We start from the raw sequence: 22,212 nt of genomic DNA on the forward strand, positions 1-22,212 counted from the left end.
CCACCACTGTCCTGAAATCATTAGTCTGTATTTAATTTTTTTTAAACTGTCATATGACAATAAACAAAAATGTATCAGTACTTGTATCTGTGAGTACTTGGACAAGTATCAGTACTTGCACTTGAAAAAATGGTATCGGTGCATCCCTTTATTTAATTTTTCTCGTGTAGTCTTTTCGTGCTGGAAAAGTATCTGTTCATGTACTTGTACTTGTACCGAGTACGGTACTTGGTATCTGAACGTCCCTATTTTTATCTTCACTTCAGATATATGCCTGCCCTGTACTTAGTCCCCAAATTGCCTCCACAGTTTCTGATGCTGGTCTGGAAACCTCAAATCCCTCCTCTTCTGGTATATGTCTCCCCTTCACTGATTATCTTTGCCCACAGAACCTGCCTCCACCATCCCCCTCCCCATCTCCAATATATATCTCCAACAAGTTAAATTCTATACTAAGCTTTTTATATCCCTTTAGAATATCCGGCTGTTCTCATTAGAATGCCGAATTCAACTAACATGATTGGGTCACTAATTTTTTAAACTTTTTTGTGATTTAGCATTAACCAGCAACTGGGGATGCCAGCTAAGGCAGACTAAATGAGTAAAACATGTAGCTTATTTGTGTATCAATTGGCATATGCAAATATGTTAAGAAAAGAACCTTCTACCCTTGCATCCCTCCTATCCTTTCTTAGCATATTTGTATATGCCTATTTAAAGGGTGTTGTTGTTTGATTATGTTGTCATTCCTAAGCCATGAAGGGGACCCTGTGTGGCCCGAAAGCAATTGCACTTGGATGGCATCTGTCTATAATTAAATTTACTAAATTCACTCAATTATTGGTGTGCTGGTGACATTCTTGGATTTATTGTATACTGCCCGGTGTCACTCATGGTCACTACGAGCACCAACCTGGATTTCACAGGATTACCTACAAACCGGTAAGGAGTGCAATGAGTTGCATCTATATTTCACAGTCTAGTATCCAGAACACTTATAGTCGCCACCACCATACAATCTGATGATAACAACAATATAAAATGTATATATAACAAGACTTCAGGGTTTCAGAACCTTTAATTCACTCCTTCAAGAGCTGAGGCAGACTGATACCATACATAAAGTCTTCTGGAAGCAAGGAGATACTAGCCACTCAAGAGAAATATTACCATTGAAGCCTGGAACTGCAGCTACAGAGGTCTTTTTTCAGCATACTAAGGGATCAATTTAAGATTTGATGAGCCAAAATAGTTTGAAAACATTAAATCTGTGTATCAAGATAAATTAGTGGAAAGTCACTCAAGATTCACCCAGTGAAAATTACAATCCAGGACATTTGTCAACATCTGTCCTTCAGTTAGACAATTATTTACTGTAATATTCACTCTGTGAAAGAAGAGGGTAAATGTTACCTTCCCTGAACATCCACCCGTCATCAGCTCGGCCTGTCATTTACTAAAATTTGGCTGAACTATTAAATCATTGCATTGCATTGCAATTATTATCTATGAAGAGTACTAACCCTGTATTTTCAATACAGCTTCATGCTCCATGGGTAGTTTTTTTGTTTTATTGTTTCCATAATATAAACATATTTTTTTTAAATTTGTCCACATTCCCTCCCAGCCCAGCACAGGAGGCATGTGGTCTGATATCCTCATAGCCCCCTGTCCTTGCCAGCACTCCCATTTTTTGAGGGACTCTCTCAGGACAACCATCAATGCTGAAAGGTATACATACTAATAGCATAGTAGGGGGGCTGCCGGGGATGCCAGCCCACATACCTTGTGTGTAATTATGGGTAACTCTTGGAGGAGGGAGCACAGTGTTTTTTCATTGTTTAAATTTAAAAAAGGCTGTCTGGGAGTCATATATAAACACAGTTTCAGCACCATGGAAAGCTACTGCTGGTAGATTCACCTGCAGGGTAAAAACTATTTTGAGATTCAACATGCTGCATTCACCTGGTGCATGTATATCCTATTGTAAATAGCAAGACATATTTAAATAAAGGATTCTCTGGGTGAATTTTTTAGTAAATCCTTCATTAATAGATCCCAAATAAGACTGGGGTGGAAAATATTTGGAAATTAGTATACACCCACTTTTAGAATTAACCAAATCAATATAAAAAAGAAACATGCTTATTCACATATTATTATTGCAATTCATTCTACAGTCTCTGAATCACCTTTAGAGATTTCCTATTATATAATTAATTGGATTATATTAAAAATAACGTTAATTTTGAATATTTACAACACTGCTGAACATTTTGTTACTTAAACCAGATCTGCAAGGCTAAAACAATTATTTTCTTCTATCAATTCCCATCATAGATTTATGGAATGGATAGATTGTGCTTTTATCACATTTACCTTCTTAATTTCTCTGTAGTTCAGAAGTATCGGTTTGCAGCTGAACAAAAGCTTTTCAGTTTGTGCTAGCATTGCATTATTGTTTACACATTCAACCTAACAATGGCCTGGATGTATTCGTTATTTTTTAGTTATGAGTAACATTTAAAGAATGATTGTTTAAGAATAGCTGTGGAAATCACTAGATTTAATATACTGTGCCAATTAACAAATTTATCTTTTTGCAATTAGAGGGACGCTACCAGGACAGATCCCCACCACCCTCATTTAGTCTGTGTTCCCCCTTTTACTACATCATGCAAATTGATAGCATGGCAGAGGATGTCTGTTAGAGGCAATGAGATACTGTTAATATTAAATGCTATTTCACAGAACAATACACAATGTTTTTAAAATTATAATGGTTTTTCTTGTAAGAATAAGTGAAGTTCTAAAATTTCTATCAATTTAACTAGATAGTTAAATGACAGGGGGTGGGGTTTCGTTTTTAATATGATTACGCTCAACTTTAAAACATTTCAAGACCCAATATATGGACCTAGGATCCAGGGGTCTCCATAGGAACTAAGACATGCACAGGTACTAGCTGATACTAAAAATTGTTTACACTTTTTTTTCAACATTGATGACAGCGATGCTTTAACAAATTGCAACAAACAACAGATAAGTAACCCCTCTATCTATTTGGATACCTGTGTGTAGACTGTTGACAAGCAAAATATATTGTACTGTCATTTTCTATAACAGCAGCTATTAAAGGAAAATTAAAGGGGGATATAAAAAGAAACATTTTCAACAGGACCTATACATTTATAGATACAAAACTTGTCAACATTTGACTTGACTTAGATGAGTAATGTTCACATCCTTTATCACAAGTGTCCTCACACAGACTTGTAGTGCTTAGAAATAGAGATTTGTTTCTGACTGGATATGTTAAGTAACAGAGTGCACTAGGCAGCGCAGTTAAATGTCTATGTGATTGAAAAACCATTTCTATGATTTATGTCAAGATTTAAAAACCATACACAATGCAAACCCAAGAACAGGAATGTAATACATTGCAACTTTTAATCTTTAGATTTTCATTCTTCAGGTTAAGACATGTTTTTGCATATCTTTATCTTTCTTATGTAAATTACTAATCCCCCAAACTCCCATGTAATGGAGATGAACAAAGGTAGACAAGTCCAACCTGGGTGGCAACCATTTTTCTGATTCTTTAGATGCACTTCAGGAGTAAGCGTAACCACACAGGAACAGTAAATGTGTTATTCTCAGGATTACCAGGTGAAATATATTTTGTGCGGCTAGTGACGGCCCTGCGTGCAGCACCGGCGGCTCTTGTGAGGGAGGTGATTGGGGTGGTGTGGCAGATCCTATTTGAGCTCTCCCCTTCCCGGTTCCTTGGTCCATGATAGAGGCTAGCCACGATTGATGGGTGCCGACCTGGGGCCCCGATTCCCGTCCCTCACTTGACCATGTGTGGCCTTGGCCTCTGTTCTTTGCTCCTCTGGGCTTTACTGTCCCATTGTGGCTGTTGCGCTGGGTATGCACTTTTCTGGCTCCAGATATTCTCCACTTCCTGATGAAGCGCATGATGCACGAAACGCGCTGACTACCCATCCACTCCTTTGCTCCCGAATGAGGCTTATGACCTTTGATGAAATGTTGGACTGTTTATTTCATTATTTCGCTATTTATTACATTTATACCAATCATTTATGCAATCAATGAATTTGTCATATTCTGGATTTAGTCCATATGCTGATATGTTTATAAATTGTTGGTTATATAATTTGCCTTAATCATGGAAGGGAGTGGCTGTGGAGGTATCTTTCAACTATATTGTATTTTGAAATAGTTTTTTAATCATGTTTTGTATTTAATAAAATAATATATTCTTAGTTAATCAGTGTGTTGTTTTGGGACTTGTCATTTGGTGCCAATAAAGCCCCACTTGCTCTATCCAGTTTTTCTTGAAATAAATTTAAGAAGCCTGAAAAAAAAGTAATGCAAGCACCTTATTGTAGAACTGGTAATCTGCAATATATAAAAAAACAATGTTTTTTGGTTAGATTTCTTGGATTTTATTTAAAATGTGCAATAATCATTAATAATTGTTTGTATTCATTATAATGTACAATTGAAATATATTTTCCAATGCTAAGTAAAGATATATCTGCAATATAACATGCTTGCTCTTTTATGTTTGTTCATTCTTAACATGATACCTACTGCAAAGAGGCCTTTTTATAGCATTCTGCTGATGTGATGGATTATTTCATTGTTCCAAGGGTCTGGGGTTAAAATGATTTTAAATTTCCTTTTTTTAAACTGTAATAAGGGCTTTAAAAAAGATGTCAGATAGTGTAGTGATGGAAGACTCAGTGTTAGTGGAATGACACAATTTGATTTGGATGGATGGATGGAATATGTCTTGCAACTTCAAGGGTGTAGTGGTTGGTTGGTTTAAAAATGTCTTTCATAATAATTAGATGATGGTCAGGGAACTGTTTAGCTGATCAGAGTGACCTTGTAAGAAAGGTATGCCATAATTATTTTAAATCACATGCAGGGCTTTGTATATCTTGCATTGGTTAATGTCTACAATTTTTTAAACAGCTTTCTAAAAAAAGAAATCTTGTTTTCAGTTGAAGAGTTTGTCTTCTAAAGAGGTTCAGGAACTAATATTATTATAATAATAGAGCACAGCTGTTCACAGGAAGATTAGTCTATGCATTTGACCAGTGGCGGCTCTAGAGTTTGCGAGGCCTTAAACTTAAACATGAGGCCCCACTTAGGCCCATAATGGAAAAAAATATATTAGGACATTCTTTAAATCCTATGAAGCATGAGTTCACAGTTTCTTGAATTTTGTCAGGTCAGGTGCAAGACTTTACCCAATCACAGCACAGTACACGGTGAGAGCCATGATTGGGTAAAGTAATGATGACTTTGCCCAATCATGGCTCACACAGCCAAGTCCTGTCAGGTGGCGGACAAATGTAAACAGTTGGGTGGAGCTAACAGTTGTGTCATCGTTAGCTCCGCCCAATTGTTTATATTTTGCTGCCATCTGGCGGGAGTTGTCGTGAGCAGATGGGTCAGTGGGCGTCTGGTTCTTTTTTTGTTATTTTATACTTATTTTTTATTTTCATCAAGTCGCCCTGCTTGTGGACAATGCTGGACCCCATGATTGACCCTAGGATTAGGTCAGTGGATCCATTTATTTTTTTTAAATAAAGAACTTGTCATAATCATGTCTTTTGGGTTTTTTTTCAATGAAAGGATTTTTTTCAAAAGTCTGGAGAATTAAAAAAAATTGATTTAACCCTTTAGTGAATGGGTACCCCTTACACATTCACAAGGGGGGGTGCATCTGGGTTTATTAAAGGAGTACCCTGATGTGAATAAGACCCCCCAGCCAGCACCCCCTGCAACCAACGCCCCAGGGCTTGTGGGGAAGAAGCCCTTGTCCCCATCGGCACGGGGACAAGGTGCTTTTCCAGGGGTGACCAGGTCCCACTAGGGCTCTGTAGGGTCTCACCAGGGCCCTGTAGGGTCTCACCAGCCTGGTTAGACCCCAAAGAGCCTGGTGAGACCCCACGGAGCCTGGGGAGACCAGGGTTTGTAGGGTCTCACCAGCACCAGGGCTCTGCAGAGTCTCACCAGCACCAGGGCTCTGTAGGGCCTCACCAGGACTCTGTGGGGTCTCACCAGCCTGGTGAGACCCCACAGAGCCATGGTGAGACCCCTCAGAGCTCTGGTGAGACCCCTCAGAGCTTTGGTGAGACCCCACAGAGCCCTGGTGAGACCCCACAGAGCCCTGTAGGGTTCTGTGCTCTGTAGGGTCCCACCAGTGCTCTGTAGGTTCTCACCAGGGCTCTGCAGAGTCTCACCAGCACCAGGGCTCCGCAGTGCCTCACCAGGGCTATGTGGGTGTCTTACCAGCCTGGTTATACCCCACAGAGCACTGGTGAGACCCCTCAGAGCTCTGGTGAGATCCCACAGAGCCCTGGTTAGACTCCACAGAGCCCTGGTGAGACCAGGGCTCTGTAGGGTCTAACCAGCACCAGGGTTCTGTAGGGTCTCACCAGGGCTGTGTGGGGTCTCACCAGCCTGGTCAGAGCCCTGTAGAGACCCCACAGAGCCCTGGTCAAACCATGGCAATGTAGGGTCTCACCAGCACCAGGGCTCCGAAGGGTCTCACCAGCCTGGTTAGACCCCTCAAAGCCCTGGTGAGACCCCACGGAGCCCTGGTGAGACCCCTCAGAGCTCTGGGTAAAGCAGGGCTCTGTAGGGTTTCACCAGGGCTATGGGGGGTCTCACCAGGGCTATGGGGGGTCTCACCAGGGTGATTTGGGTTCTCACCAGGGTGATCTGGGGGTCTCACCAGCCCACAGGGATATTTAGGGTCTCACCAAGGCTCTCTGGGGTCTCCCCATGGCTCTGAGGGGGTATCACCAAGGTAGCAGGGCTCCGTGGGGTCTCACCAGGGCCCTGTGGGGGTCTAACCAGCCTTGTTAGACCCCCACAGAGCCCTGGTGAGACCCCACAGAGGGCTCTCTAGGGTCTCAACAGGGCTGTCCAAAGGGCTCTATGTAGTGAGTGTTACCTGTTACCAGGGCTGCGTGGGCCGCGTCTCACACTGATGCTTTGCGGGCAGGGACCAGGTCTCACCATCCTGTGAAGGTCGCGTCTCGCAGGCAGGAGTGGATGGGATCGTGCAGGATCAGCTCGTTCCCGGCGACATCTGCCTCTGATGATAAACTCCGCCCTCCCAGCCAGATAGAGATCCTCGTGCGGTGGATGGGAGGGGTGAGGTCTCATCCCATTGGCTGGTGGATGGAGCTCCAGCAGACCAGACGAGTGGATTGACCGAGAAAACGGATGAGCTCTCAGCCCTGTCGCTGTGCTGTCAAGCTAAGAGTCTCGCTTTGACAGCGTCAAAGCGAGAGAGCTGAGAGCTCATAATGTTACCTGGCTTGCAGGTAATGTGCCAACCTGGCAAATTAGGCGGCCGCGAGGCCCTCAGGAGCGCGAGGCCTAAGGCGACCGGCCTAATTTGCCTAATTAGAGAGCCGCTTCTGCATTTGACTCTCATGTGCTGTGGAGTGTTCTGCATGAGGTGTGATACATTGGAAAAAAGTAAGTAGGTGTTCCTAGCTATGGCTGCATGAAATGTTGGCTAGATTGGGAAACATTTAATGTGGGAAAGCTGGCCTGATTCACTACTGCAACCTTTGCTATTATACAGGAGCATGCACAAGCTCTGACAAATGTTATTAGTATATTTTATTTACAGGGCGATTGTATTATCTGGAAAATGCCACATTATCGTCACTAGATGGAACTGAGGAGCACAGGAAAGACATGCCTAATTCTTATACTCCTCAGTGCCATCTAGTGGCTCTTAGGCTTGAAAAAGAGGACTACCTCGAAACGCGTAGCCGTTAGCACTGCCTATTTACAACCTCCATACTCGTTCAGACCCACGAGTACCGATCCACCTACTGGGTCTGACCGCTCCACGTTTGCGACACACGCCGCACAGATACACAGCACAGTGCGGTTTTTTATTGCCGGGCAAGATCTTCCTTCCCCCTTCTTCCTCCAAGTGCCGCGGCTCGGCCAGGCCAGCCGAGTACGCGGGCTGGAGATACCCTGGGGATACCCTGGACTTCCGAATTGGCAGTACATCCACCTTTGTCAAATGCATTCAGAGATACTGTTTGCTCCCCTGTGACAGCATAACCGTAAGTTATACATATACTTTTTAACCCTCATGATCCAGCCAGTCACAGCAGACTGTGCAGCATTCATCTATTGATCAACTGTTATGCTATACCCAATATTTATCTACTCAGGTTGTTGCACTCTTCCTTATACTGTGTTTGTGAATGTGATTTACCGGGTCCCTCTCCCGGTTTGTTGAGGAGTTTATGCACACCATCCCCCAATATACCAACGACCAAGATAGTTGACCATACTACAGTGGAGCGCTTTTCATGCTTTTTTTGTTTTAGATTGGCCATAATATGTTATTTTGAGGCGTTTTTTGCTTGAGCCCTGCATAAGTCCTGTGCAGTGAAAACTATGAACTTAAAACCCTTAGACAGCAAGCAGTCACATCAGTGGTATAGCACATCAAATACCAAATTGCTTTTTGTCTGCTTTCTGATTCAGGGACATTCCATTGTTTATTACTACTGGTATAAAACACTGCTTGCGCCAAACTGTAGTTTGCACAATCAAGAATTAGAATGGATAGTATATAGATTACAGAAACCGTAAAAGGCAGTACCCTAATAAGCCATGTGTAAATTATGAGTTATTAACTATGAGGTTATTTTGTAGATTCCTATTTTATATTTTGTTTTGAACTTCTCTCAATTGCTCCCTTTCGGTGTGTTAATCATACCATTGAAAGCATTTTGTTACATCTGTTTGACAAATGGAAAAAAACCTGTTGATCTTGTTGGAAATTCAGAGCTATCCTCCATCATCTCCACTCTTCCTGCATTACCTCAAAGAGCCCTCCAAGTTCTTATTTTGAACTACAAAATAATTAGCCATTTTGTTGTGGAAATCTGAGATAAGCAGTGGTTGAGTCGTTTAGCAAAAGACACTGGGCAGGGTTGTGTTTTCAGCCCACAACAGGACTTTGGAGCTGAGGGAATTTTGGCAGATCAAAAGGTATTTTATGTACTTTTTCTGTGCAGGGTCTATAAAACTGAACTCCAGGTATAAAACATTATGCATACTTACATTGGTCCAGGTTGGTCCAATATAATATGCATATGATATACCTGATTGGTCCATGGGGATCCTGTAAAACACTGTAGTATCCAAGGGTTACTGCTATAAAGTTTTACATTGATCTTCCGGGTGCTGTATGGTGCTGAGATAAGATGCTTCACCTTTGCACTGAAACAACAGGGGGTCACTCACTTACCACCTTTGTCAAATGCATTCAGAGATACTGTTTGCTCCCCTGTGACAGCATAACCGTAAGTTATACATATACTTTTTAACCCTCATGATCCAGCCAGTCACAGCAGACTGTGCAACATTTACCTATTGATCAACTGTTATGCTATACCCAATAATTATCTACTTAGGTTGTTGCACTCTTCCTTATACTGTGTTTGTGAATGTGATTTACCGGGTCCCTCTCCCGGTTTGTTGAGGAGTTTATGCACACCATCCCCCAATATACCAACGACCAAGATAGTTGACCATACTACAGTGGAGCGCTTTTCATGCTTTTTTTGTTTTAGATTGGCCATAATATGTTATTTTGAGGCGTTTTTTGCTTGAGCCCTGCATAAGTCCTGTGCAGTGAAAACTATGAACTTAAAACCCTTAGACAGCAAGCAGTCACATCAGTGGTATAGCACATCAAATACCAAATTGCTTTTTGTCTGCTTTCTGATTCAGGGACATTCCATTGTTTATTACTACTGGTATAAAACACTGCTTGCGCCAAACTGTAGTTTGCACAATCAAGAATTAGAATGGATAGTATATAGATTACAGAAACCGTAAAAGGCAGTACCCTAATAAGCCATGTGTAAATTATGAGTTATTAACTATGAGGTTATTTTGTAGATTCCTATTTTATATTTTGTTTTGAACTTCTCTCAATTGCTCCCTTTCGGTGTGTTAATCATACCATTGAAAGCATTTTGTTACATCTGTTTGACAAATGGAAAAAAACCTGTTGATCTTGTTGGAAATTCAGAGCTATCCTCCATCATCTCCACTCTTCCTGCATTACCTCAAAGAGCCCTCCAAGTTCTTATTTTGAACTACAAAATAATTAGCCATTTTGTTGTGGAAATCTGAGATAAGCAGTGGTTGAGTCGTTTAGCAAAAGACACTGGGCAGGGTTGTGTTTTCAGCCCACAACAGGACTTTGGAGCTGAGGGAATTTTGGCAGATCAAAAGGTATTTTATGTACTTTTTCTGTGCAGGGTCTATAAAACTGAACTCCAGGTATAAAACATTATGCATACTTACATTGGTCCAGGTTGGTCCAATATAATATGCATATGATATACCTGATTGGTCCATGGGGATCCTGTAAAACACTGTAGTATCCAAGGGTTACTGCTATAAAGTTTTACATTGATCTTCCGGGTGCTGTATGGTGCTGAGATAAGATGCTTCACCTTTGCACTGAAACAACAGGGGGTCACTCACTTGGCACATTGGCCATTCAGAGAACTCTTAGTATTTTAATCAATTAATACAAGGCATTCTCTGATAGGATGAAGGGCGGAATGTGATGCCCTTCATCCAATAAGAAAACACCTTGTGTTCAATGATAAAAATACTAGGCATTTTCTGAATGACTGCTGTGCCATTCGAGCAATGCCCTGTGTTTTCAGAGTGGAGGGGAAACAGCTAAGTTCATCACCATACAGGACCAGGAAGATCACTGTAAAGCTCTGTAGTAGCCCTGGATAAGTATGTCATATGCATACTTACATTGGGCTAATCTGGAACAATGTAAGCATGCATAATACTTTATATTTGGAGTTCAATTTTAAATGGATAAACCATGGGGACATGTGCATGTATTGCAGTTATGTACTGCATATTTTTTTATTTATATATTTTTTTTACATATCGCTTTGACACACACTTTTTGTTGTGCTGATAATATATTATTTATTGTTCAAAGTTGATGGTGCCATCTGTCTGTTCAGTACAGCACTCTCATTGGTGAACATAGTCACAAGTACCATTTGGTGTCCAGCTGGGACTTTTTTTCTTGAAAGTCAAATAATCTAACTTAGATGTAGGAATTATCGTGCTGGTTTGCCTGGTTTGAGCATTTATCTAGATTATCTAGATTGTGTTCAATGATAAAAATACTAGGCATTCTCTGAATGACTGCTGTGCCATTCGAGCAATGCCCTGTGTTTTCAGAGTGGAGGGGAAACAGCTAAGTTCATCACCATACAGGACCAGGAAGATCACTGTAAAGCTCTGTAGTAGCCCTGGATAAGTATGTCATATGCATACTTACATTGGGCTAATCTGGAACAATGTAAGCATGCATAATACTTTATATTTGGAGTTCAATTTTAAATGGATAAACCATGGGGACATGTGCATGTATTGCAGTTATGTACTGCATATTTTTTTATTTATATATTTTTTTTACATATCGCTTCGACACACACTTTTTGTTGTGCTGATGATATATTATTTATTGTTCAAAGTTGATAGTGCCATCTGTCTGATCAGTACAGCACTCTCATTAGTGAACATAGGTCACAAGTACCATTTGGTGTCCAGCTGGGACTTTTTTTCTTGAAAGTCAAATAATGTAACTTAGATGTAGAAATTATCGTGCTGGTTTGCCTGGTTTGAGCATTTATCTAGATTGCAGCAGTTCACTTGAGGTGGGTATTTCCAAATTTGTTACCCAGCACTTTTAACATCCTGGGGATATTTACTGGGCTACTCTATGCTGTCTTTAACTTGTTGTAAAAGAAAAGTTATTTCAGAGTTGATCATTCAAGCTTCATTCTCTCAGCCAACAATATTGTATTTTTAAGGCACAATGAAAATAAAAAACAAAGTCCTGTGTTCATTCCAGTCATCCTAAATTATATTAGGTGAGCAAAGAAATTGACCATGCAATGGTACCTTTCAGTGTCTTAGTTAATCATATACTCAGTAAAGCCATGTGTGCTGTCTTATCTAAGTCTAAAGTACAAAGGGAAGTTCTTTAGTAGATGTCAACAATATGCTCAACATGTTGTACAGTCGAAAATATGTAGTGGAGCGAATAACTGTATTCTCTGTACAACTCAGTGTCTACAGTGTGGTAGTCCAGGGCATGTAAATGTACAGTGCAGCATATAGTGTGTAACGTGCAGTGTATGTAGTGTCGTGTTCCAGAGTATGCAACATACAGCACAGTATACAGTATAGTGTGTAATGGTCCAGAGCTTGCAATGTATAGAACATTTTACAAAGTGTGGTCGCCCACAGGATGTAACATACAGTGGAGCATATGTGTGGTGGTTCTCAGTATGCTACATGCAGTGCAGTGTGTGCGTGTGTGTGTGTAAAATATGGATGTCATGAGCATGTAACATACAGCATAATGTATCAAGAATGGCTGTCTAGGGAGAGTAACTTATACAGAAGTGTATGTTGTCTAGTGGTCAATGGTATGCTTTGTACAGTGCAGTGCCTTGAGTGCAGTGGTCCAGAATCTGTAGCACACATTGCAACACATTGATCGTGGCAGTCCAGAGAATGTACTATACTGTGCAGTTGATGTATTTTTTTTGTAATGAATAGTGGAATGTTTTGAGAGGTAGTCCAAATTATGTAGTGTACAATGTAATGCATGGTGTGTTTTGGTCCACCAGAGCTTGTAAAATACTGCAAGCTATAATGTACAAGGCAAAAAATCTCCTTTTGTTTTTCCTAACTCAGATTGCATGTCTGTGACCTTTTTTTTTTTGGGGGGGGGGGGGGATAGTTTATTTAAGTAAGTGTTCTTTCTTTCTGTTTTTTTCTTTTTTGAGTATCTGATATGGTCTATTTTCTTTCTGTGAAAATAAATAGTATAAAATAATAAGGATAAATAGGGACTATTTTTTGGCACAAGATCAGGTCCGGGTTAGTTGAAAATCACCAAATTCCACTTTCATGTTACCTTCCCAGTTAGCTCCAATTCACAAAAATTGTGGAGAAATTAAAACATTAACAGGGCTATTCACAAAAGGGTGAAGAGTTTGGAGAAGGCAGGAGAAGTGAACAATCTAGGACAACATAGCTGAACTGGAAAGTGAGCTAAATTGGTGCATTTTCCCAAATCAGCTATTTTGGCCTAGATTGTTCACTTCTCCTGTCTTCTCCAAACTCTCCAACCTTTAGTGAATAACCCTGTAAATTCTGAATATTCCAGCCATTCACCAGCACTACTGCCAACCAGCCTTCTGACTTTGATTATACAGACTCCTTCTCACTGCCAGCCCTGCTCTGACTTTCACTCAACTAGCCCCCATGCTTTCTTTGATCATTCTCTAGGCTGCTCTGGCCCTCCACACTGTTTTGAAGCAGCATCTTCCAAAAATTAACGGCAAAGACCAACAGCTCTTTTATCATCTGTAAGAAAGTAGCAAATTATATGTATATACGCATATGAAGCATTGTGTCCAACCAGTTCAACTATTGCAATATGGTAGCAAAGAACACCTTTAAAGGAATATTTGATCTGCATATGTCCTACATATCATCTTATGGAGGATAAATGAGCTGTTGGTTCCCACTGTCATTTTTTTGAAGACTAACATTACAAAAAACAGTGTTAGTCTTCAAGAAAATTGATCTGTGCCACCATCTTGTTGAGGATAAAAGAGCTGTCAGTCTTGATACTATTTTCTGGAAGATCCTGAATGAAGATGCTGGGCCCCATATGCTATGTACTACTTTGTATCACATATATTTGTGCGCACAAACATGTGCACAGTGCCTCTAATAAACAGAGGTCCCTGAGAGAGCATATTGCCTAGTGATAGTGTACACCCGGTGTGCTGTCATTGTACATGGAGCAATAAACCAAGCTATAGCAGCTCACTATATCACTGCGTTTCCTCTCTCCTGTGGAATTGATCCCTGGGGGAAGAGAGGAGTGCAGGAACATGCCGCCTCCTCTTTGCACAGCTTGGCAGAGGGAGGGAGGCAGCAACTTCTTCTGGCTCAGTATCCCTAAGTATCTGTACAGATGCATACTAGAGGGAGTCAGCCAAATTTGCAGCTCTGCCCCTGGTCAGCCCAGGCAGAAATCTGCAGTTATTATCTGTGCTATAATGTGCAATTCGTTTGCAGGGTGCAGATTGCAAATTGCAATGTGTAATTTTTCCAGTTTCTGGCGCACATGTCACAAATCCTCTTTCACATAGAACATAGGATGTTGTTTATTTGGTGCATGTCAATGCTCATCATATTTGCTCCAAAAGTGTCAGGAAAACAATAGTTTACCAGGCCCACTGTGTGGGGCAGTCTAGATCATTATTAAGTTTATCAGGAGTTTGAGCAAGTAGGTGGAGCAAAGCAAGAACAAAGTTAGCAGGGGGTAGCCCAAGGGCCTATAGCAGAAACATATCATAGTGGAGAAAGCTGGGCCTTAAAGGTAGAGTAACCAAAATCAGCAGGGGCAAGGGCCCACTGGGCCTAGAGCGCAATTGTCCCCACTGACCATGCAATCAAAATGAGGGGATAGGCATGCCTACAGACATCTCTTCTGTCTTTGCATATGCGTTTGTATGTTATTAAAGTTATTTTATACAAACCTAGCCTTCACCTTCGTAACATCTCCAAAATACGCCCCTTCCTCACCAAAGAAACCGCAAAATTACTCATCCACTCCCTTGTTATCTCTCGTCTTGACTATTGCAACTTTCTCCTCATTGGCCTACCTCTACACAGGCTATCATGAATGCAGCTGCTAGACTCATCCACCTAACCAACCGCTCAGTGTCTGCAACCCCCCTCTGTCAATCCCTGCACTGGCTTCCTATAGCCCAAAGGATAAAATTCAAAATATTAACAACCGCATACAAAGCCATCCACAACTCTGGCCCCGGCTATATCTCCAACCTGGTCTCAAAGTAGTACCCTAAGCGTCCCCTCCGCTCTTCACAAGACCTCCTGCTTTCCAGCTCCGTCATCAACTCCTCCCATGCTCGCCTCCAGGACTTCACTAGAGTGTCTCCCATTCTATGGAACTCTCTACCCCAACCTGTCCGTCTATCTCCCACACTGACTGCCTTTAGGCAATCCCTTAAGACTCATCTCTTCAGGGAAGCCTATCCCACCTCACCCTAACCACTGAACAATCACTTTCTCAAACAATCATCCCCACGCAGCTACCTCCTCATGTATCACTTGCCCCTCCCTTTTAGATTGTAAGCCCTCACGGGCAGGGCCCTCCTTACCATCTTGTCTTAAATTGTATTGTGACTGTAATGTCTTCCTTATATTGTAAAGCGCTGTTCAAACTATTGGCGCTATATAAATCCTGTATAATAATAATAATATGTTTATTTAGCATTTTAAACATTTACTGACCATTTTTCAAATGTATTGGCCATTTGTTAAGTTAGATACCTTCTTCTATCTAATTATTATCATTTTCTTCTCTTTTATTTTTCAGTACATTCCCAGAAGCAAAACAGGCAAACCTGTGTACGGAAGAGCCTTATATGTGCATTTGCCATGGCCTTTATTATAAGTGTCATGCTGATTGCAGCCAATCAGATCCTTCGGAGTGGCATGGAGTAGTTTTTTTTTTTATTTTACCATAGCACTGTGAACAAGAATAACCATGCATGCGCATGCCTAGGTGAACATTTTTCTTAATGAATATATAATGGGAACTGCTGCGAGAACAATCGTTCTGCAACAATACAAGGCCAGCAGTTGTGAAGTGGCTTGTGGAACAATTGAATCTTCTCGGCGGGGATACAAAAGGGCTGTCTTAATGCTTTAACGGTTTTGTTTCCAAATGCAATAAACCCACAGGAGTTCTGAATTATTACTTCAAAGTTAAATGATAATACCATAATTCTGTACAAGTTCATAGATGTCTATGAACAGCAGCAGGTCATAAAACCTGTTGTCTGAAAACAATGTTGTCCACTCAGACTTTAATCAATCAGCCTGCGTTTGCCATCTTCTTTCAGGAAAGTATCAAGGTATATTTTGCAATGATATATTCACAGTGGCCATTGTCATACATTGCATACCTATTCATTTACTATTCTACCACTCTACTTGTATACCCATATTGTTAATATATATTAAATCTTTTCTCATGGAATGTAGCGATATTTGGATGTCTTGGAAATTATGGGAAGAATAGATCTGGTATCTGTTATCCAGGATGGTTAATACTTTCAAGCTTTCTGCATCTTGGGTCTGGATCTGGAAACTTTTAATAATCAAGCTCAATTATAGGGCAAAGAGTAACATGCAACATGCAGAAACCCAAAGAGGCCAATCAAAAAACTTTCCTACATAGTTATAATTACTCTAAAAATATGAAGAATTAACTATGATTGGTTGCTATGTGTCACCATGTATGTCATCATTGCTCTTGCAATTTTTTTAAATAAATCAGACTGTGTATAATGTAACAAACACATTGAAAGTATGTGTACGATGCTGCTTTCTGTGTTTCTTTTTGTTCCATCTGTGCTGTGATGGCTGCAACTGTTATTAGGACTCATTGATTACAACCTGCTCAGGTTCATAGGGTGTTCAGTGTTATTGCTGACTTCACAGCATCAAGACTGGCACTTACAGGTGAAACTCGAAAAATTAGAATATCGTGCAAAAGTTCATTTATTTCACTAATGCAACTTAGCCGTCTACCAGGAGATTTTGGAGCACTTCATTCTTTCTTCCGCAGAAGAGCTCTATGGGGATGCTGACTTCATTTTCCAGCAGGACTTGGCACCTGACCACACTGCCAAAAATTTTCTGAGATTGTGGATCTGGGTTTTCATGAGCTGTAAGCCATAATCATCACAATTATGACAAATCACGGCTTGAACTATCTTGCTTTGCATGTAATGAGTCTATCTCATATATTAGTTTCACCTTTTAAGTTGCATTAGTGAAATAAATGAACTTTTGCACGATATTCTAATTTTTCGAGTTTCACCTGTAGTTCTTACTCCGACTGCTGCTGTAAACTGACCAGCATGATTTCAACAGGGTCCTTTAACCCTAATAGCACAGCCAGCTCCATTTACTCTCAATTTGACACATGGGACACAGCACACAGATGTAACCACATACATTTATGACTAAAATGCTATCTGCCCCAAAACATGGCTGTTATAACATATATTTTAGTTAGTGTGCCACTCAGTTATGGAAAAAGGTTTGGTGATCAAAAGGTTTGTGAATAATGTTTTTACATAGACAATTCAAATAAATGTTTTGAATAAAATGTCTTTGGATAACAGATTCCTTAGCTGTTTGGTATGATCTTGGTGAGGGTAACATGTTTATCATTTAATATTGTAAATCCTGATAAAAAAAAATATTTGTATATTTAATGTTTTTTCTTTCTATAAAGACTGAAGCAATAATAACAATGGCACAAAATATTTGGAGCTAAGTTCAAAGGTATCAGGATACTTTGTTGGTTATTTTATCCAGTTAATATTTTGACAGCTAAGTCTACAAGTCCAACTTTTTTCATTTTGCAATCTTGGTTTGTGGATGGTGTGACTGTGTACAAAAACTCCTGGAACTTTCCACCTTACGTCTAATAAATGGATTCTAAAGAGCCAAAGTCATATTAATATATTTCTGCATTTCCATGCCAAAAGCATACATTGCTAGATTTGCACTTTGAATGTATGCCTATTAAATTGTGACATTTCATTTAGTACTATATTAAAATGTGGAAATTGATTTGCATTAACCTAAATAATTTCTCTATTTGATAAGTGTTATTGTCAAGTACACACATATAGCTAGTGACTTAGTAAATAAAACAATTTTTTTTTTCTTTTATTGTAGATCAATGCATCACAGTAAACTTTAAAGATTTAGGTTAAAAACATAATAACAAGTGGCTAAACTTGGATAAGGCCATCATTTGTATACATGATTAGGAAGTCATATCACCCCGCTTGGGTGTTTAAAGAAGGACAAATGTTTGCTATTCATGTTGATGTTGTGGCATCTGTAACCCAAAGTAGTGTAGCCCACACTTTTTTTGGACAGATTCAGGTTTAATTGCTTTCTGTGTTTCCACAGGGGGGGGGGGGGTTCCCCTCTGTCAGTGGTGACACCGGTCATTTCTCACAGTTTCCTATCCTAACTGGCATCAGCCACCAGTACACAAAGTAAAGGGAACTCAACATTGGAAACACAGAGAGCATGAGAAACCTGAAAGAGCATCAAACCACGCCCCACTCAATATTTTTGCCTATATATCTATGTAAAATACCCATAAAGGAAATTTCCATCTATATATTCTTTGTGTTATTTCTATTTATTTTTTTCAAATACATTGGAAAGATACAGTGTGTGAATTATGAGTTGTCTACAACGAGATTTATATCAAATATGGAATTGTTTTCTCCTTCCTGCATTTTTCTCAAAAGGAACAATAGATTTGTAATCCAGATGTTGTATAAATGTTCTTACCAGATTTGGTTCATCCATTCTAATTTAATAACACTCACATATATCCATTGGTATGAAGGTCAAACCTGTCTCCAATTCAGTCACTCACTCGTGCTTTTTTCCAACCCATAACAACCACAGGTTTTTTTAATATGACAGAAAATCCATGCCCTATAATAGTTTGCCCCATAGATAGGACTTAAATACAATCTCTTGCAATCAAACAAGTGCTTAAACATGCAGAACTAGCTAGACAATGTAACATTTCTCTGAATCAGGGTATGGATTGAAATTGAAATTAAATACAGAACTTAGTGTACTGTACTGCACTGTCACTGTTCCTGATTTGCATAATTTGCTTTATACTCCCTATTTCCTTGCCTACCTTAAGTGCTAAAATGCATCCTTACAATGCCACTGCTAGAATAACTATACAGTATATACTGTATATCACTGGTGAAAGCAAAATAAGAAAAAAGGCATGTATTGCCCACAAACCAATCATATTCCTAGTTTCATTTTGACAGAAAATAAAAGATGAAATCTGATTGGTAGCAACAAGTAATGCTTTCATCCCATGTTCTTTTCTTCAGTATTTTAAAAATAGCCCCCTAAGTAAAATTATGATTCTGCTAGTTGCAAATCTGCACAGAGTAACTAGCTATTCTTAGTCTGCAAACATCTGAATTGTTCCTTTGAATGAACAAAGCTCAAGCAATCTTTGAAAGAATATAAAGAAATATACTGAGTGGTTACAACTGTGCTCACAAAGTAAGAATTTAATGGCAGGTCCTGCTGCTAACTGCTGATTTCTACTTTGAAGTTACATTTGGCATTTAGTCTATTTTGATTTTCACTTCTCTGTGTAGTATGAATGTAGTCAACATATAATAAAGGATATATTTGCATATGTTATGTGCAAAAGCATTGTAGATTATTTAGATATTATTTCTCTTTGTCTGCAATGAAAAAAAGAAATAAAAAGAAAACAATCAACTAATTGTATGTGATTGTGTAGAAAATAAGCAGGGTGCTACATGTTAATGGACACTTGCTCAGGAAGCAACCATGGGAGGTGAGAGACTGGCAAGGCATGTCAATTTAGAAAACGAGAATAGACTTTTAAGCCATTGACTTACTCTATTTGTGAAGTAATATAGGTCTTTTCAGATTTGTTGCCAATCTGCTTTTTGCTGTTTGAAAACTTTAACACAGATTTTGCATTTAAAGAGGATTTATATGGAGTATGTTAGTGTCAGTTTTGTAAATATAAATCAGTGAATCCGTGTCTTGCATTCATGTTATACATCCTTGGCTCATTTTGGCAATTTGTAATATAATTTTGACAAATTGTACTTAGGCACATTCACATTTGTGGTTATAAGGATTCGATGTTGTGTATTTATATGATGCCGCTTGTCTTTGTGGTAGTGGTTAGAGTAAGTCAATGAACAAGGTGGATATTATAATTGTAAATCTTATCCCTGGGTGTATAGCGGGCAGGTCCACATTAAATATTAGAGTGAGCACACATGTGCAAATTATGATCAATTTTGCAAACAATTAACCATACACGGCCCCTGGAGATCGAAATAGGGATTACATTTCCCTACTAAATTCCAAAATGCATATAAAAATGTTGACTATAAGTACAATTTAAGCATACCTTCGGGTAAAAATGTGATTGAGCCTTGTAGTTGGGCTTCACCTGCACTGCAATGGTTAAGTGCTTGTTTTTGCCTAGGGTCAAATATAAAAACAATTATACTCACCAGCCCCTCCAAGCTGGCTTGCTCTTAGACCGGTCCCGACCCAACACCGCCTACTGATATTTGACAGTTGGTATCTTTCAAAAGCAGACTTTGATCAATTGTAAGCTTTAATAGTGTGCAATGCTTGTTTGATTCAAATATGTTTGCTGATTATTTTGGTCCATTATGACTCATTCATCTGTGTGTCTAAATTCAGCTAGAGCTACTGAGCTCTGTAAAAAAAAAAAAAACAAGCTATTTTTCAACAGATGTTAGAGAAACTGGAAAGCATTTGAAACAGAACTTCAAACTTCGAATTAGATATTACTACGAAATAATATTTTACTAAAGAGAAAAAAATTTATTGTTTAGCCCTGACCATAATGAAAACCCTACATGCCAAACAACTGCTTATATCCTTTCAAATGTATTTCTCAATGATAAGATTTTAGTGTGCTTATACATGGGCTAATTTAAATAAACGTGGGTAAAACTGTTGGCTATTTCTTTGCGGGAGTGCCCCCCCCCTGCGCTGTCCCGCTGGTCCCATGCTCCGCTGTGCCCGGAGGGAGATACACGATCTCCCTCCGGTCCCCTCTCTGAATGCGGAAGTGATGTGTATGACATCATGTCCGCATGTGATAGCAATAAAGTTAAGTGAACAAAACAAAATAGGAAAAAAATTAAAGTTGCAACAAAAAAATTTAAGTCACACATGAAAAAGAATTAAAAAACCCACAAAAAATGTTCTAAAGTCCCCACCCATACATACACGCGCGCAAACATGCATCGGATTGCGCCCAATACGCCGCACATGTTAGATATCGCCGTGAACATTGCAGTGAAAGCAATAATTCTAGGGCCATCAATCACTGATAACACTAAACTGATGAGCGGTAAAAGCTTTTAAAGCATCGCCTATGGTAAATTTTTGCAAATTCGCACAATTTTAAGTCTTGACATGTTTGGTTCTGTTTACCCTATGTGACCCCGTCTTTTATATTTTACAAAAAAATTGGGTAATAAATGTATTATAACAGAATGTAAAAAAAATTAGTAATTTTTCCTTAACCTCCCTGGTGGTCTGATTATTTATTTATTTAGTTTCCCTTTTTTGTTCTATTGTTTTTTCGTTTTGTTTTTTCTTTACTTTTAAAATTCCTGCCGGTTCCGCCCCCTGTGCGACGTGGACGCTCGCAAGGGACGGAACCCGGAAAATGGATGCCGCATCGGCCAGAGGACACAGCGGAGATTGTCTACAAGGTAAGAGACACTACGCTGCAATCCCGAGTGTGGCTCGGGGTTACCGAATATGGTACTGAAAATTAACCCCGAGCCACACTCGGGAATACCGCCAAGGAGTTTAATATAATAAAAAATAAAATCCCCAGTGGTGATTAAGTACCACCAAAAGAAAGCTCTATCTGTCCCAAAAATAATGGTATAAAATGTATTTCAGTACAGCGTTGCATGACAGAATAAATGTCAGTCAAAGTACCGCAGCGCTAAATACTGAAAAATGGCCAGGCATGATGTGTAAACACCTGGTCTTCAAGTGGTTAAAGAAAATCCCCTCCCAAAAAAAAAAAATATTTTGTCTTACAATGTAAATCCAACTTTAGTCACCAACTTACTCATCACTGGAAATATCAGGGTCTGTTCCTGGATGAGCCAGAGTTTTCTTTTACCGAGAAAAACTTCAAACTCTCCACTTCCAGTCTTGGACTCTTCAGTCCAAGAGTTGAGTGACTCTCTGTTTCTGAGTCCTGGAGCTGATGGTAGCTTCTTTTAAAACAGTCCTGTTTCTCCTGCTTCTCAAATACACCAGGCTATTCACTGTTTGTTTTGTTTGCCAAGTCCTCCTGTAGGCTGTAGTATAACCCGGTTTTCTATGAAT

At 39.7% G+C, this 22,212-nt stretch overlaps 1 protein-coding gene across 1 annotated transcript in view; it reads left to right on the forward strand.

Moving 5' to 3' along the window:
• The window catches only part of CALN1 (calneuron 1), a 239,507-nt gene extending 223,543 nt beyond the window's left edge, over positions 1–15,964 (forward strand). Inside the window, exon 6 of the mRNA XM_018563828.1 lies at positions 15,572–15,964. Within this exon, the coding sequence (XP_018419330.1) occupies positions 15,572–15,699 (128 nt within the window). The 3' untranslated portion in view covers positions 15,700–15,964. The remainder of the gene's footprint in view (positions 1–15,571) is intronic.
• The last annotated feature ends 6,248 nt before the right edge of the window (positions 15,965–22,212 follow it).

The sequence above is a fragment of the Nanorana parkeri genome, unplaced genomic scaffold, assembly GCF_000935625.1.
Source record: "Nanorana parkeri isolate BGI_ZX_2015 unplaced genomic scaffold, ASM93562v1 scaffold702, whole genome shotgun sequence".
NCBI lineage: Eukaryota > Metazoa > Chordata > Amphibia > Anura > Dicroglossidae > Nanorana > Nanorana parkeri.